The sequence below is a fragment of the Spermophilus citellus genome (assembly GCF_964194105.1).
Source record: "Spermophilus citellus genome assembly, chromosome: 6".
NCBI lineage: Eukaryota > Metazoa > Chordata > Mammalia > Rodentia > Sciuridae > Spermophilus > Spermophilus citellus.
In genome coordinates, this window is record NC_138187.1 from 155,453,256 (window position 1) to 155,470,112 (window position 16,857).

General features: G+C 51.9%; 1 protein-coding gene across 2 annotated transcripts in view; it reads left to right on the forward strand.

Annotated features, from left to right (window-relative positions):
* Window positions 1–14,492, forward strand: part of LOC308651339 (protein transport protein Sec16B-like) — a 67,092-nt gene extending 52,600 nt beyond the window's left edge. For both annotated transcript variants that reach the window (XM_081298253.1, XM_081298254.1), the window contains 12 exons: window positions 701–806; window positions 5,096–5,236; window positions 6,324–6,437; window positions 7,195–7,270; window positions 8,789–9,100; window positions 9,865–9,932; window positions 10,849–11,001; window positions 11,197–11,295; window positions 11,687–11,786; window positions 11,907–11,986; window positions 12,913–13,008; window positions 13,569–14,492. In XM_081298253.1, coding sequence (XP_081154379.1) covers window positions 701–806; window positions 5,096–5,236; window positions 6,324–6,437; window positions 7,195–7,270; window positions 8,789–9,100; window positions 9,865–9,932; window positions 10,849–11,001; window positions 11,197–11,295; window positions 11,687–11,786; window positions 11,907–11,986; window positions 12,913–13,008; window positions 13,569–13,640 — 1,417 coding nt within the window. In that variant the 3' untranslated portion in view covers window positions 13,641–14,492. The remainder of the gene's footprint in view (window positions 1–700; window positions 807–5,095; window positions 5,237–6,323; window positions 6,438–7,194; window positions 7,271–8,788; window positions 9,101–9,864; window positions 9,933–10,848; window positions 11,002–11,196; window positions 11,296–11,686; window positions 11,787–11,906; window positions 11,987–12,912; window positions 13,009–13,568) is intronic.
* Window positions 14,493–16,857: the final 2,365 nt, after the last annotated feature.

Here is a 16,857-nt window from a genome sequence, read left to right on the forward strand (position 1 = left end):
GGGACCCTGGTCTCCACGCACAGTTAGCTCATCAGAGGGCCAGATGTGACAACAAGGGTGTTTGGACTAATATGTCCCCTTCCATATTCATGATAAATGAGGACATTTCTGGAGGCAATGTCCTAACCCCCAGGAATAACCCTAGTGACTGTGATTTCAGACACCATGGCAAGCTGTTCAGGGAAGAGTGATCTGAGGGGCATGTGGGACACTGGTGGCCCCTCAGATTACACTCACCATGTCCTCCTCCTCGCTGAATGAGCATCCAGTGCAGGGCTGCCATTGCTCTCTGGCTCAGCTGTCCCCGTCCTCTGGCAGGCCTTCTTCCCTGAGTGCACCTGGAGGGCCCCATGGCTCCCTCTTCTGTGCCCCTGTGCGCAGGCTGGGGTGTCTTTCCTGGGACATGCCAGGGTTTGGGGCACAAAGGCCAGTGCTTGGTAGGTTTAAGAAGAGGACTCAGGACCTTATTCTCCAGCAAAGAAGGCTGAGGAGGACCTCCTCTCTTAGCCTCTGCCTCCTACTGTCCAGGTGCAGAGCTCTGCTCTGTATCCCAGAGCAGACCTGCAATCTCTTGGAGCCGCCCTGGGATCAGCCCAGGACGAGGCTCTGCCACCAGAGGATGCAGCTGGTTTGGGGTCTACTAGGACTTAGTTCTGTCCTTCACTCCCCAATCTCTTTTATTATTATTCTCTGGTTTTAGCCAAGAGTTTTTGAAATTCGCAACAACCCAGGCTATCCAGAGGACGGAAATCTTCGAGTACTGCCAGATGCTGGGCCGCCCCAAGTCCTTCATCCCTTCTTTTCAGGTAACTGAACCTGGTGGAGGGCACAGCTGAGCTGTGCAGGCTCTGGGCAGCTGGATTTCCAGCTTTGCGTTTGGCACATACTTCCCGGGGCTAAGGCATCGACTGTATTTTCTCCTCATTAGTGTGAGAATGGGGAGGTTAGGATTTCTTTTCATGTCCCCTAAAGGTCTAACATTTTTACAATATGAAAGCGAAACCTGGCAGATGCCTCTCTGCTGGAGGCTCCTGCCCCACTCCAGGCACAAGAGAATCCTGCTTGCAGTTCTGGGCCCCGCCTCCTCCCACATCAGCCCTCTCTCCTCTTCTCTTGCTGCCTCCTCCTCCTCCTCCTCCTCCTCCTCCTCTTTCTCCTCCTCCTCTCCTCCTTCTCCTCCTCCTCCTCCTTCTCCTCCTCTTCTCCTTCTCTTTCTACTCCTCCTCCTCTTTCCCCTCCTCCTTCTCCTCCTCCTCTTTCTCCTCCTCCTCCTCTTTCTCCTCCTCCTCCTCCTCCTCTTTCTTCTTCTCCTCCTCCTCTTTCCCCTCCTCCTCCTCCTCCTCTTTTCTTCTCCTCCTCCTCCTTCCCCTCCTCCTCCTCCTCCTCTTTCTCCTCCCCCTCCCTCTTTCTTCTCCTCCTCCTCCTCCTTCCCTCCTCCTCCTCTTCTCCTCCTCCTCCTCTTTCTTCTCCTCCTCCTCCTCTTTCTTCTCCTCCTTCCCCTCCTCCTCCTCCTCCTCCTCCTCCTCCTTCCTCCTCTTTCTCCTCCTCCTCCTCTTTCTCCTCCTCCTCCTCCTTCTCTTTCTACTCCTCTTCCTCCTTCCCCTCCTCCTCCTCCTTCCCCCCTCCTCCTTCTCCTCTTCCTCCTCCTCCTCATCCTCTTCCTCCTCATCCCCTCCTCCTCCTCTTCCTCCTCCTCCTCCTCTTTCTTCTCCTCCTCCTCCTCTTTCTTCTTCTCCTCCTCCTCCTCTTTCTTCTCCTCCTCCTCTTTCTTCTCCTCCTCCTCTTTCCCCTCCTCCTCCTCCCTCCTCTTTCTCCTCCTCCTCCTCTTTCTTCTCCTCCTCCTCCTTCCCCTCCTCCTCCTTTCTCCTCCTCCTCCTCTTTCTCCTCCTCCTCCTCCTCCTTCCCCTCCTCCTCCTCCTCCTCCTCTTTCTCCTCCTCCTCCTCTTTCTCCTCCTCCTCCTCTTTCTCCTCCTCCTCCTCTTTCTCCCTCCTCCTCCTCTTTCTCCTCCTCCTCCTCCTTCTCTTTCTACTCCTCTTCCTCCTTCCCCTCCTCCTCCTCCTTCCCCCCTCCTCCTTCTCCTCTTCCTCCTCCTCCTCATCCTCTTCCTCCTCATCCCCTCCTCCTCCTCCTCTTCCTCCTTCTCCTCTTTCTCCTCCTCCTCCTTCTCTTCCTCCTTCTCCTTCTCTTTCTACTACTCCTCCTTCCCCTCCTCCTCTTCCTCCCCCCTCCTCTTTCTCCTCCTCCTCCTTCTCCTCCTCCTCCTCCTTCTCTTTCTACTCCTCCTCCTCCTCCTTCCCCTCCTCCTCCTTCTTCTCCTTTTCCTTCTCCTTCTCCTTCTTTTTCTACTCCTCTTCCTCCTTCCCCTCCTCCTCCTCCTTCCTCCCTCCTCCTCCTTCCCCCCTCCTCCTTCTCCTCATCCTCTTCCTCCTCCTCCCCTCTTCCTCCTCCTCCTCCTCTTTCTCCTCCTCCTTCTCCTCCTTCTCTTCCTCCTTCTCCTTCTCTTTCTACTCCTCCTCCTCCTTCCCCTCCTCCTCCTCCTCCTCCTTCTCCTTCTCCTTCTCTTTCTACTCCTCCTCATCCTTCCCCTCCTCCTCCTCCTCCTTCTCACCTCCATAGCAACCTGCCCAGAGGGAGGCCCAGGGAGTTGGATGCCCACCCAGGGCACTTGCCCTTCCCCTCCTTCTGATATTGCCCCTTGGCCCTCCTTCCCCACTGTGTCCTTGGCCCTCAAACTTCTTCTCCCCTCTGAGGTCCATGCTGAGGTTCTGTTCTCTCTTCTCCCCTTCTCTACTTGGTGTCCATTGTCACTTATATTCATGGTGACTAATGGCGATAATCGCATCCTCCTGTGCTCCCAGGTCCATGAAGCTTCCTCTCTTCCTCCTGCTGGTGGACTGTAGTGCAGCCCTCCTTGGCCTTGGCTGTGGCTTGGGTGCGATGGTGCCTGCACTCTGGAGCTGGCCTGAGCTGGAGCTGGTTCATTTCTGTAGTGCACTGGAACGGTGCTGGACCTAGAGTGACTGCTCTCACTGTCCAGACGATGGCAGCCACAGCCAGGGCCCCCTTTGACATTTTTTTAAAAACATTTATTTTTTAGTTGTAGTTGGACACAACACCTTTATTTCACTTATTTATTTTTATGCAGTGCTGAGGATCGAACCCAGGCCTCACCTGTGAGGCAAGGGCTCTGCCCCTGAGCCACACCCCAGCCCCTCCCTTTGACCTTGAACTCACCTTGCCTTCATTTTCTTTCTTTACATGGCAGCTACCTAATTTCCCTGCTGGAATTGTCTTCTTTAGGCAGAGACTATTTCTTTTCTTAATTTTTTAAAATATTTGTTTCAATTAGTTACACATGATAGTAGAATGCACTTTGATACCTCATAAATAATGAAGTATTCATTCTTCTGGTTATACATTATGTAGAATCCCACTGTCACATAGGTATATATGTAGGTAGGGTAATAAGGTCTGATTCATTTTATTATCCTTCCTACCCCTGTCCCCCTCCCCTCGCTTCACTCCCTACTGGTGGGACTGCAAATTGGTGCAACCATTATGCAAAGCGGTATGGAGATTCCTCAGAAAACTTGGAAGGGCACCACCCTTTGACCAGCTATCCCACTTCTCAGTTTATACCCAAAGGACTTAGAATCTGCAAACTACAGTGATGCAGCTACATCAATGTTTATAGGAGCTCAACTCACAATAGCTAAACTATGGAACAACCTAGGTGTCCTCAATAGATGAATGGATAAAAAATGTTTTACACACACACACACACACACACACACACACACACACGATGGACTATTACTCAGCTTTAAAAAAGAATGAAATTATGGTATTTGCTGGTTAATGGATGGAGCTGGAGAATATCATGCTAAGTGAAATAAGCCAATCTCCAAAAAGCAGACGCTGAATGTTTTCTCTGATATGTGGCTGCTAATTCACAGTGGGGGGTGGGTAGGGAAGAACTGAAACCTTTTCTGCTGACTCCTTGTGTCTCCTTCAGTGCTGGGTATTGAGAGTGTGCACAGCAACAATAACAGCACACACACACACAACACAACCTTGCAACAAATGACTGTATTATTATAAAGAAATGATGCTTTGGGTATTGCCTCTTCGTTCAGAGTCTTGCCAGAGACCGACCCCTCCCAGCAGACCTTGCCCGTCAGCTCTTCCCATGGCTCTCCTGTAGGGGGGAGGCGGGGGGAGGGGCACTCTGGCCTCTTTTCTTTCCCTTGTTTATTTGTCCCAGTGCTCAGTGGTTTTGGTGCTGCTCTGGGCTGATAGTGATGAGAGCAGCTGGTTGCCCTGGGTGTCCCAGCTGCCTGGCATCCTGCTACGGTGCTTCTTGTGCGTGATCTCTAACCCTGTGGGGAAGGCAGGATTAACTCCCTCCCACTCCGTTTACAAAAGAGGAAACTGAGGCGCAGAGGGGTTACATGTTATCGATGCTCTTCTCTCACATACCATGTGCTGCAAGTCTGTATATGGGTGATCTCACTGAATTTTCACAACGACCAAAGGGGTAGGTGGCATGACGAACCCCATGCTGCAGTAAGGAAACGGAAGCACACAGAGGTAGGTAACTAGGCCCGAGCTCCACACCTGCGTCAAGCTTGGCTGTGATTGGGTCTTCTAGCACCCAGTCTTTGGGCTTGGTCCTGCTTGGCCCTCGTGCTTGTGTGAGAGCTCACCTGTCTTGTCTGCACTCCCCGTGGGCTCTAAGCCCTTTGTGCTGAGGTCTGTTTTTGCCTCTTCCTGTGTGTCCTGAGCTTGGTGTTAGGCTCTCTGGAATGTGGGCTGCTGGGGAAGAAGTCAGTCCTCCCGTGTCTTTCCCCAGTGACCAGGGCCTGGGAGGATGAGCCGAGATGACCCCATCCCTTGCTCTATAATGTAGGAGCTACTGGCTGGATTTGGAGCTGTGCCCGTGCACAGACAAAATGCCCCGGATGGCACAGGGCCCTTGATATCTGGATGCCAGAGCTAGCAGAACCAGCAATCAGCTGACTTCCAAGAAGTCTTATCTGCGTTTCTCTCTGTCCGTGCCTGGATGGACTCACCCCCATCCCCTTCTCTTCACAGGTATATAAGCTCCTTTATGCTTCTCGTCTGGCAGATTATGGCCTGGCCTCCCAGGCCCTGCATTACTGCGAAGCCATCGGCGCAGCTGTCCTGAGCCAGGGAGAGAGTAGTCACCCTGTGCTATTAGTGGAGCTCATCAAGGTGAGTGTCTCAAAGGGTCCTCTGCAGGAGTTTTATCTTCAGTGTTCAGAGAAAGCTATTGTAGAGCAGCTTAGACTTCACATTTCATCTTCTTTGAACATGCTGCAAAATTGGAACCCACAGCTGTCTTTGACCACATAAGCGTGCCCCGATGTGATAAGCACAGAGAAGGATGTGCTGGGTGGGGGGTGGTGAGATCTGGGGACTGGAAACCAGTCATGTGCTCCTTGAGAAATTCATTCTTGCATCTGCTGTTCTGGTACAGTAAAACCGTGTGCCATTGTGAGTTGTTCTAATCACAAAAGCCAGCATTAGGAAATATATTTTAGTTGATTAAAACAGGAAATGATCCTTATTAAAATGCTTTTAAACGCATGGAATATTTTATCACTTATGGGATATATTTAAAAAGAAAACAAAAAACATATCAACCCTTAGTTCCTGGGGAAGTAAACAACAATCAGGCAAATAGTTGTTCCAATTAATTGAAGAAAAATCCATTAGCTGTAGAGCAAAAAGGCAGCTTGTCCTTAAGGTTTTGCTTTGGCTTAGAGGAGGCCCACGTTTTGGATTCTGTAACCTTGTGGTGCTGACTTCCTGTTCCCTGAAGTTTCTGGCAACAGGTTTATGATTGCAAGGGGCTTCGGGACCCAGGATGGATGATTGGGGTTTGGGGACACGATCATGGAATGAAGCCTCTCAGTGACCTCAGCCACCTGGGAGCTGTTAAAGTGCAGGCCCAGGCCCAGGCCCACCCAGGCGGCTGGAATCAGAATTAGCCTTTGTAACAAGGTCCTGGGTGATTCCTGTGGGCCCTGAAGTTTAGAGGCCCTCTTACAGAGAAACGTCCAGAAACTGTTTCTCATCATATTTTGTGTAGTATCCAACACCAAAATGGGCTACTTGTTTTAAGTGTGCTGCCATTTTGGGAGGGCATCTGCTGGATTTCCTGTTTCTTGTTCTTTCAAACCGAACTTGCAAGTTACTTACGGCTCTTTCTTCTTTCGGCCCCTTTCCCACCCTCTTCCCTGTCTTCTATTTTTCCCTCTCTTCTTGGCCCTTCTGGCCCTCTGGAAACCCGGCACAGCTGGCAGAGAAACTGAAGCTGTCAGATCCTCTGGCTTTAGAAAGATGCCGTGGGGACAGGGACCAGGAGCCAGATTGGCTACTTCAACTGCGGAGGAGGCACAGGGAGCTGGAGGTGAGGAGGAAGGAGCTGCGTTTCCCTCTTCACTCCCCTAGAAATAGAGTAAGCTCACCAAGGGCCTGCGGAGCCTCCCACCGTCCCTGCTGCCCAGGCTGTGTTCTGGGAAGGGTGGGACTCCCAGGGACCTGTGGCTGCTTCTCTTCCTGGTCTGAACTATGCATGTGACACAAGGGGGCGCACTTCCAAACCACTCTTGCCACCCTTCTCTGAGGTCCCAAAGAATGTTTCGTGACCATCAAAGCTTCCCCATCTCTGCTAGGAACAATGGATCACAGTGGACCTGTGTCACTTTCATGTAATGTAGGGCAATTGCTTAAAAGACTTCCGGGCCTTTTCTCTTTGTTCTGACAATTGCAAAAGCTGCTGGCCGTAATCACAACCGTAATTGGAGCAGGGCCTCCCCCATTTTCTTTCTTCCACTCTGCTCTGAAGAAAGGACAAAGTGGATTTTCAAAAGCATGCAGCCTTTTCTCCCTCCTCCTTCTGCTGCGGACTCTGAGGCCTACAATTTAGTTCTTTCGATCTGCCCCTCACTCTGGGGAGAATGGATGTGTTGGTTTGCGGCCATCTCTGCTGCTCTAGCCGCGTTGGGAGACCTGGGAGCGAGTGTCCTGGGCCCTGAGCACGCAGTAGTCCCCTTTCCTTATCACTTCCACTGGAATTTTCTTGTTGACTTAATTTTTCACCTATCTTGTCCCCTGTCCTTGTTGTTCTTAGGCCGCTTAAAAGGATTTTACTTTATTTTGAATAGCAAAAGGCAGCAGGAGACATTGGAGATCCTCCTTCTGCTCGCTCAGATATTTCGGGAGCCAGAGGAAGAATCACAGGTATCCAAAACGGTGCACGGACACTTGATGGGACTGTAGTAGATGAGGTAGCTTAGGAAGTGCTACCCTTGCGTCCCCATGGCTCCAGCTGCTCCCCCATAGGCTTCTGTGGGTCTTATACCCGGACACTTCTAAATCCCTGTGCTGAGAGAATTTCTGTCTCATAGTCAGGCTTCTTTATTCTGGTACCAGGAATTGAACCCAGGGATGCTTCACCCCTGAGCCACATCCCCAGGCCTTTTTATTTTGGGACAAGGCTTCACTAGGTTGTTTAGGGCCTAAGTTGCTGGGGCTGGCTTTGAACTTGTGACCACCTCAGCCTCCTAAGCCTTTGGGATCACGGGCACCTGCCACTGTGCCCAGCCCACAGTCAGGCTTTTAAGTGCCTCTTATGCGTGTTGCTTCACCTATATTAGTGCCTTCTCCCACCTGGGTAAGTTTCTTGGGGCCAGAAATCATAGTTACCTGTGTCGAAGGTGATTGCTGGGACGTTGGACGCTCTGGAGATTTTGGAGCTCTCGGTTGCCATCTCACCATGAAATAAGTGTGTTTCAAAGGACGTCACCCCTGTTCCTCCTTCAGGATGCCTCTGAAGGGCTGGTCAGCAGGCGTTATGCCCTCAGTTACCTCCATATCCTTTTCCCCAGTTACCACCCTGGTGGGGTCAGGCAAGGGCTCTCGTGGCTTCCCTCCTGGCCATGTCCAGCCTTTGGCATTTCCTTCAGGGAAGAGCAGAGGGTGGGGAGAGAGGAAGAGGGAGAGAGGAGGGCCTTGCTTTCTGCTTCTGGGATTTGCCATGAGCCACAGGGCTGCGGAGGAGCAGGCTGGGGAGAGCCAGGCTGGAGTCTCAGGATGGCTGCTTCCTGGCAGCCCTGTCTGCTGATGCCTAGTGGAGCAGTGGGCTAGCAGCCTACCCCAGACCCCGACCTTGGCCCAGTCACTTCCCACATCCACACCTTAGGGGTGTATCTTATCAGCAGGGTCCCTTCCAGGGCAAATGTGCTCTGATTCTTTAAAAGTAAGGTTGGGGTTTCTAAGGTCCAATTTTTTTTTTAAATATTTTTTTATACTTCGTAGATGGACACTATATATATTTATTTTTAAGTGGTGCTGAGGATCAAACTCAGGGCCTCATACGTGCGAGGCAAACTCTCTACCACTGAGCTACAACTTCTGCCCCCAAATTTGGGTTTTTAACTAGAAGTTTCCTGGGTTTCCAAAACCCAAGTCCATTAGGAACTCCTTAGTGGAGAGAGTTTATCCAAAAATGGTAATTTTTTCCTCCTGATCCCTGGGTTAAGGACTCAGAGATCCTTCCAGGAAGTGGGGAGGATAGTCCTTTAAGCAGCACCGAGAGGTGTAACAGTCATTCTGTGCTTTGCTAGTCATCACTGAAGCCACGCCCAGGGCTGGTCCTGGGGACTGCATTCTCAGAGGACAGGGCAGGGAAGTTTCTGATGTGATCAGTCTGCAGATGCCGCTCTCAGGTCTCACCGTTTCTTTGCCTTTCATCCTTAGACACTTCCTGCCAGGATCTTTTGGGACATCAAGGCCACTCAGAAGTCCCTGGGTACCACTCAGCTCTGTGGCCTACACCTGAGCAGACGAGCCTCCCCGAGCCCAGCCCACAGCAGCCCTTCCCCCTGCAGCCGGGCCCCTACCCAGTGGGAGGAGGTTCAGGGCACGTGGAGGCGCCGGTGTCTCTCTACTCGGTTCCTGAGACCCGTCTCCCAGGGCCCAGCAGCGACAGTGGCGGAGACAGTGTGGCAGTGACAGGGGCTCCTGGAGGAAGGGTCTGGGAGGAGGCGCTGCAGATACACCCTCCCTCTGGTAAGGCCTGCTGGCCAGGTGGACACAGCTGTGGTGGGAGGAAGCCGGTGAGGGGGGCGCAGGGCCTGGGAGGAGGTGGAGTTGGAGCTGGGGAAGGCAGGGGCGTGGGCGTGCATGTGTCCTAGGCCGCCTCTCCCCTGGGACAGGTAGAGCAGGACACATAGTCCCTCCTGCCCTCTCCTGGACCACAGAGTCTCCACGGAGCCACTGCAGGGTAGAGAAGTAAGGAAAATGCCACCCATGCCTCCTTCACATGGCACCACAGGGCAGGCCAGGCCGGACCCTCTCCCTGAGTCCTCCTACACCCAAGAGCTCATTGTGAGGGACTGTGGCAGGAACCTGTGCCCTGTCCCAGTTCTGTTTCTTCAGGTCCAGGAGACCTTGGACAGCAGGGGCTGAGTGTGGGGGACTGATGCTGGGTCATGCCCGCACAGTGCTGGGAGCCACGGGGGAGCATTAGATTCTTGAACCTTCTAAAATAAGACCCTGGCCAAGATGGAGATTTCCAAGGAGCGGAGGCTGGGGGATCCCTGTCTCTAGCTCCCCGTTGCTCTGATTTCCCAAATCCCTAAGGAACGGCCTTGGAGTTCAGTGGGGTAGAGTTAGGTTGATCAGCGTGTCCTGGGGTGGCTGGCCACGCAAGTGGGCTTTGCATTTCCTGCGACCTCCTTGTTGCTCTGCTGGGAGAATCATCTCCCTTCTTCAGGATGGGGGTGGGTAGCACTAACGCGGCTCACTCTCCTTGTTTCTGTTTGGTGCCACAGGAGAGAGCGCAGCATCCCAAGACATCTCTTGGCAACTCGATGATCCAAAGGACATTTCCAAACCTCAGGTGAAAGAACGAAGCATGAGCGAGGACGATGCCTACTCAATGGCCCCGGGGGCTTGGCCACACTCCAGCTCCTCCCTGACCAGGGGAACGTTCTCTTCCGCGTCACACCTGGTCTCTTCTGTTTCTTTCCACCCAGTCCTGGCAGTTGGAGGGAGGCTGAGTTCTTGCTTATGCTCAGCCCCACCCACCTGTGCTCTGGAGGAGGGAGCAGCACAGCTGGCTTAGTTCTGGCCCCAGGGACCTCTGTCCCTTTCCTGCCTCATCCTCCCCAAAGCTCTCAGAACCTGCACCCCTGTAGGAGACTTTGATTTCTATTTCCTTATTTTAATTTGTACCCTGCTTTATATCAGAGAAAGACCTATGGCAGCTGTGACGGTGCCCATGATGTCTTTTCTCCTTGGTGGGTCTGGGGGGTGACGGAGGCGGCCATGTCTAATTGATCATCCCATCCAGCTGCTGGTTGAATGTGCCCCTTCACTGGGCATTGGGCAGCTTTGGTACAAACTGCAGATGTTGTGTCAGGAAGTGAGCTCTAAGTGCCTCAGGTTCTCTGGTGGCTACGTTTCTTGGGTTTGGGGGGTCTCTGTGGGTGTTTCCAGGCCCTCTTCGTCTTCAGTAGTAACTTCCCTGGCTCCTGCAGCAGGCCTTGGCGTGGTTCTAGAGCAGAAGCAGAGCAGCCCAGACTCCCAGGGTGGGGGGACACGAAGGCTGGATTTGACACCCGCCTTGCCCCAGACCTTCAGCAAGTCATTTGTATTTTCATGGCTAAGACTTGCTTCCTCCTCAGTAAGATACGACCCCCTGAGACACCGTCCCTTGGTTTTACTGAGTAGGTGGGGCGAGAGAGCGTGTGTGGAAATATGCTGTGTGACCTGCCAAGTGCTTATGCGAAGTCCGGGTCTTTATCAAAATCCAGGCCCCACCGGCCCCCAGAGCGCACAGTTTCTCGGAGAGTTCCACCAACGTGGGCCAGGAAGACCAGGAAGAGTCCTCTGAGGAAGCAGATCAGAAACCTTCCCCAAGTGCTGCAGAGAGAGAGAAGCCGGGGGACGTGAAGGAGAACGCGAAGGTGGAGGGACTCGACCTTCTCTTCCCATCCTTCCCTCCTCTTCTGCTTCCTTCCCAAATCGTGGGCAGAATAGGAGACTGGACTCGGCGGTGTCCCCTTCCTTCCAGCCTTTGTCTCTCACTGGGGGCAGTGAATCTCACAGCCACTGGGGGGAAAGGAATCTACAGGCCATAAAGATCCCTCTTTGCCTTCCAGAGCTCAGGATTTGGCTGGTTCAGCTGGTTTAGGTCGAAGCCCGCGAGCAACGTGTCGCCCTCTGGACAGGAGGACACCTCAGACAGTACTGACTCGGAGGTAGCCTCCGTGGGAGGGGAAGGGAGTCCCCTCCCTGTGGGCCTTCCAGGGGACGTCTCTCCAGCTCTGTGGAGCTGTGGGCTGCATCCGACTCCACCCTGGCCTGAATGAAACAGAGTCTTGGCATTGGGAGGTGATTGTAGGAAAGAAATTGGTTCCGGCAGGGCAAGGGCAGATTTCAAAAAGTCTTAATGATCAGGACAAAGGATTTTAACTTCAAAAGACCAACAGGAGGCAGCTGATCTGAATTACTCTGAGTGGAGTTGCAGGCCCTTTGGGGAGAGCACCCCAGTGGCTGGTGCAGGTGGCGACCACTGTTGCTGGTGTGGGACGCATTGCCTGAATTTGTTAACCACCAGTGTCCTCAGTGCTGCCTTTCTCCACCAAGCAGGAGCCCCCCAGAGCGTCCTCTCCCCACCAGGGACTCTCACCCATGCCTCTTCTTGAGTCTCCACCTCTGCCTGGTGCTGGCGCCTCCTCCAGGGGCACAGGTACCTGGACCTCTGGGCTGCCTGTGGGGTCATGGTGCTCTTGGGGGTGGAGGTGCCTTCAGGGAGTGGGGGCTACCCAGTCCTGAGCAGAGGGAACGGCTTTGCCTCTTTGCCTTCTAGGTGGGGGAGACCTTGGAAGATCCTCGTCCCGTGGGGCAACAGCCGAGGGCACTGGGACTGGAGGGTTCTCGGAGCTTGAGGTGAGCAGCCACCTGGAGCCGTGGCCTCCGCAGGGCTGTGTGTGGGTGTGAGCCTGGGCTTTCAGCGTGGCCTGGAGGTGTGCCGCCTGGTGGGGCTGGCCCGTGGGGAGTGTGGAGAGAGAGTCTGCATTAGTTTCTTGGGTTGATATGACAAAGCCCCACGGACAGGAGGGCTTAAACAGCAGAATCGATTTCTCACAGTTCTGAAGACTAGAAGTACAAGATCAAGGTGTCGGCTCTTGGGCAGCCTTGCTGCTTGGCTTGGTGATGGCCGCCTTCTCCGCGTGTCTTCTCGTGATCTTTCCTGTGTGTGCCTGTGTTTAAAATCCCTTCTTCCTAAGGATACCAGTCATGCTGGGCTAGGCAGCCACATGGCCCCTTTAAAGATGCCTTCTCCAGCACAGTCACATTCTGAGATATCAGGGATAGGGCTATGTCATGACTCTTTGGAGGGACACAATTCAGCTCATGCAGTTTCCTTAGGTGGGTTCTGGAGGACGCCTCTCTCCCTGCCAGGGTGGGGGCTGGAATCCACGGGTGCCCTTGGCTAGGGCTGTGATCAGTTCTTCCTGAGTCCTCCACATCACTAGGGATTTCCTGCCTGTTGCTAGGAAAGCAGTTTTGTTTCTTGAAGCCTGATTAGAGCACTTTGGAGTGTTTTAGGCCTTCTGCAGGATGTGGTGTGCTTTTGACTCTGGCTCTGTCTGCCTGCTCGCTGCAGGTACAGCAGCACCTGAGCCTCTGCATTGCTGGCCGGATCTGGGGGTGGGTTGTGCCCACTTGAGCCATGTTTGTTTGCTGTCAATTTCTTGAGTTTTAGGAGGAACCTTCCTCTCCAGTTGTCTCATGCCAAGTCGATGTTGAGGGAAGGCTTTGGTGTTCTCGACTTGGGCCACTCACTGGGTTTCTATTGTGTTCCTTCCCAGGGTGTCTCTTCTGAGCTCTATTCCAGACCTGGCGTTCTTCCTCCACCTGCCTTGAAAGGGGCTGTTCCGCTCTACAACCCATCTCAGGTTCCCCAGGTAAGGACGCCCTCCGCGGGAGGGTCAGGAGCACAGGTTTTGCATGCAGGAGGCCTGGGTTTCTCATCCGCTGTACCACTTACTGTGGGGACCTACGTCTCAGCTGCTGCGTCTGAGGTATGGGGTTATTAGTAGCTACCTCACAGATGTGAGTGTGAAGTGCTTTGCACCTAGAAGATGCTCAATAAACGAGGGCATTAGAAATACTGCTCTTGACCTTTAATGGGCTTAATTTGTGAGAGCCACAGTTGGTGCTGGTAGCAGTGATGTGCGTATACCATCCCTCCATCCTGGGGTGACAGAAGCCAAGCTCCCTGCTCCTTAGGGACTTGGGATCGACTTAACTCATGCTAATGTGGCATTTGGTCTCCCTCTTTATACAATCAAATTTCTTTTCACTGTATTTGGGAGGTGAGGGTAGTTCATGAGAATACAACCTTAGGAAGCCACCTGCAGCCAGAACGTTCTAGATAGACACGGGGGGTGTGCCTGTGTGTCAGACCTGAGCAGAGTCGTACTGGGAGCTGTGCTCTGGCCTAATGTGTGTTCTTCTTTTTCAGCTCCCCAGGGCTCCCAGCCTGAGTCGGCCGAGCCGCCTAGCTCAGCGCCGCTACCCAACCCAGCCTTGCTGAGAAGGAGCTTCGTCTCCAGCTCTTCTCTCGGGAGCACAGCTTTTCCATTGCTCTGCCTTCCTCAGTCCCCATCCGCTCTGCCACGTCCAGGCCCTCATGATAGCCATGCCAGCCTGTTGCCTCCACTGGCATTTGGTGGCAAGGAACAGGATCCCCAAGGGATGGCTCACTCCAGGCTTAAGTCTAGCTTCAGCACGGTGGAAACTCAGATGGAAAATCTGGGTATAAGAGGAGCCGGGAAGTGAGCAGAGTGTCATGGCAGCTGCTGTTGAGAAGGAGGCTTGGGAACCTCAGGAAAAGTTAGGTCCCCAAGAATCCTGTGGCCCACATTGTTGGTGACCCCTCTGGGTGCTGCAGCAGGGGCTCTGAGCAACATTCCAAGAGCACATTGACCCCTTCCCCAGTCTTAGTTATAGAGGGTGCAGCGTCCAGTTTGCAAAGTTTTTATACTGCAACTTGATCACTGCTGCCCTTCAAGGATTCCCTCTTCAATGACATTTCAGCAATTTTCCTCCTGGTCCTAGTTTTCTGCATATTTTCTCTGTGGTTCAGATTAATTATATTTCCTCTCACTTTCTTAGCTGGTCCTATTTTTTCACATTCTGGCATCTGGCTATCAAGTTAGATTGCTGTAGGCATCATATTGTCATGGTAACTACTGAACCTAATGATGCAGATGGATGGAACATCAGTATAATAAATGATGGAAAACGTTTCCTAAAAATTCATCCTCTCCATGAGAGGGGAGGAATGAGTGTCTGATACTGTTAATTCTCTCTTCCTACCTCAGCCTTTTGCAAATTGATGTTCGGAGGTTCATTGGGGCCAGAGAGTGGGGGGGATATCTTGGAAATTTCCATTTCTCCTTTCAGACCCCAAATAGAAATGATTCTTGCTGTTTGTCAGACTTGCTGACAATTTCTCCTCACAAAGAACAGTTTTTTTTTGTGTGTGTGTAATTGTACATACAGGTTTTGTACTTTAATGTACTACAGTTCTGATGTTGATAGCAATTAAACCCAGATAATTTTATAGAAAATGCTTGTCTCTAGCTGATTTTTGCAGAGGGAGAAAATACATTGATGGGCTCTTCCATGAGTCTTTCTAATAATGGTTTTATTGTGTGCCCAGGTGTGAATAGCTGGAAAGAGCCTTTTGTTAACAAAGAACCCAGGGACTGGTCCTCTTAAACTTCCAAGTCTACTCGAGTATTATTTTTTTTTTCAATTCAAAAAATATGGACAAAAGCTCCTTTGACACAAACCAAGTTACTTCACTAACTAAATGTTGCATGTTCTGCTCCTTAAAAAGTTTGTCACCTCTTAAATTAGAAAATGCATGCCCAAGTGTTTTGCATCTAGAAGGCTCTCAGTAAATGCCTGTGCCTGTTCTTCCTTAAAAGGCTGCAGCTGCTTCTGTTTGGTATCCTGACACCTAGTGGCAGTTCTGTGGCAGTAGCGTGGAGTTTCACAGGAGCCAAACTGCCTAGACTTGAATCCTGTCACATGCAGTTCACTTGTAACCTTGGGCAAGGCTACCTCACTGTCCCATGTTTTACTTGTCTTACCTGTAAAAGAGGATGATAATAGTAATAGTACCTGCCATAGGACATTGCAAGGATTAACCAAATCAAGTCCTACCCACTAGAAAGAGCACTCACGTCAAAGGAGGGGAGTGAAGACCAACAGGGCAAAGCTGTCAGATGCCTGGGAGCTCACTTCCTCCTCCTCAGGAGGACTCATGCAAGGGGCTGCTGTAGTGCTTAGCACAGCAGGCTCTGAGCACGCTCACTTCCCAGGCAAAGAATACCTGGCAGTGAACATGTTTTCCATGAAGGGAAAGGTAGGCTGTTTCTGCGGGAGAGGCAGCAGGTTCCTGGTGTTTATGCTAATCTGTCCTCAGGAGTTTTCACTCTGGCAAAGTCAGAATGTGGCCATTAATTTGTAGATGCTTGGTTAAAACAAATTCCATTGGTCATTGGTCAGGGACGTTAGGTCCGGTAAGGGTCTGATAAAGTTCTTGGCTGTTTATCATCTTTGGCTGGGTGCTGGTGCCTGCATTGCTAAAGGTCATGGTCATTTTACAGCTTCAGCTGGTAAAACCCAGTCATGGTGAAATGAAGCATGTGCAGCTGTCAGAGAAAAGTGCTTCCCCTCCTTGCCTTTGTATGGTGGAAGCTGAGGCAGAGAGAGGGAATGGGAATGTGCTGGGGTTAGAGGCCCCATCTCTGGTCTTCCACATCCTGGGAGAGGCTGCAGGGCTTGGGGAGAAGTTGGTGTTGGCTTTGGGACCTGTCCCATGTGTTCTGAGAGCCACAGCCACTTGGTCTTGGGGGATGGCCAGGTCCACGATCTGAGGCAGAGCCCCAGCTCCCTGCAGACTGGTGTGGTGTGGACTCCAGAAGGGAGTAACCGCACAGTGTCCCAAAAGGCCTGATGGATAAGCAGTGGCACAGAAGGCAACAGGTGAGGTCTGGGCCAGACCAGCCCCAGCCAGGAACAGAGCACACTACTATGGCACCCAGGTCCTCCTTCCCATCACCAAAAGCTATTGCAGGAGGGAATGAATAGAGAATAGAATTCCCTCTCTCTAAACAAAAGGACCACCTAAAACACTGTTTCAAGGGGAAGATAAGATATTACTAGTTGGCAAGTTTGCTTTTTCCTGCGCTTCTCAGTGGAATTTGAACTGGGAGGAAGAATAGACCAGTGATGGGGAATAGAGAAGCCACGTTTTCCTTACAAAACCGAGCACCAGTGTGCGAATTTGCCATTCTGCTATATACATATAACGTAATATATGAAAACATTTAAATTTAATGTTCAATAATTTGAAAGAGAACAAACCGTTAAATTCCATTTAAGTGTCTTTATCACACACCACCATTCCAGCCCTCTGTCTAATCCCTGTGAGTGGCTATAAAACTCTGAATGAGCCTCGATTCTTCTGTCTCCGGCACATGCGCCCCTTTCAGGCCTGACTTGGCTTCAGGTTGCCTAGCGTGGAAGCCGCTGCTAGCCATCCTGTCCCCTCACCCGCCAGGGGCTTTCCTTTTGGTCCTTCCTGTGAGTGACCAAGAAGAAGAGCAAGACACTACATCCACCTCTTCACTAAAGTCAGAATATTTTCTACCCAAGAGGTAATATGCACAATGCTCTTCTGCTTGAAAAGAAGAATAAACATATACTTTGGGTCTCTCCAGTCTCATGAGGCTTTC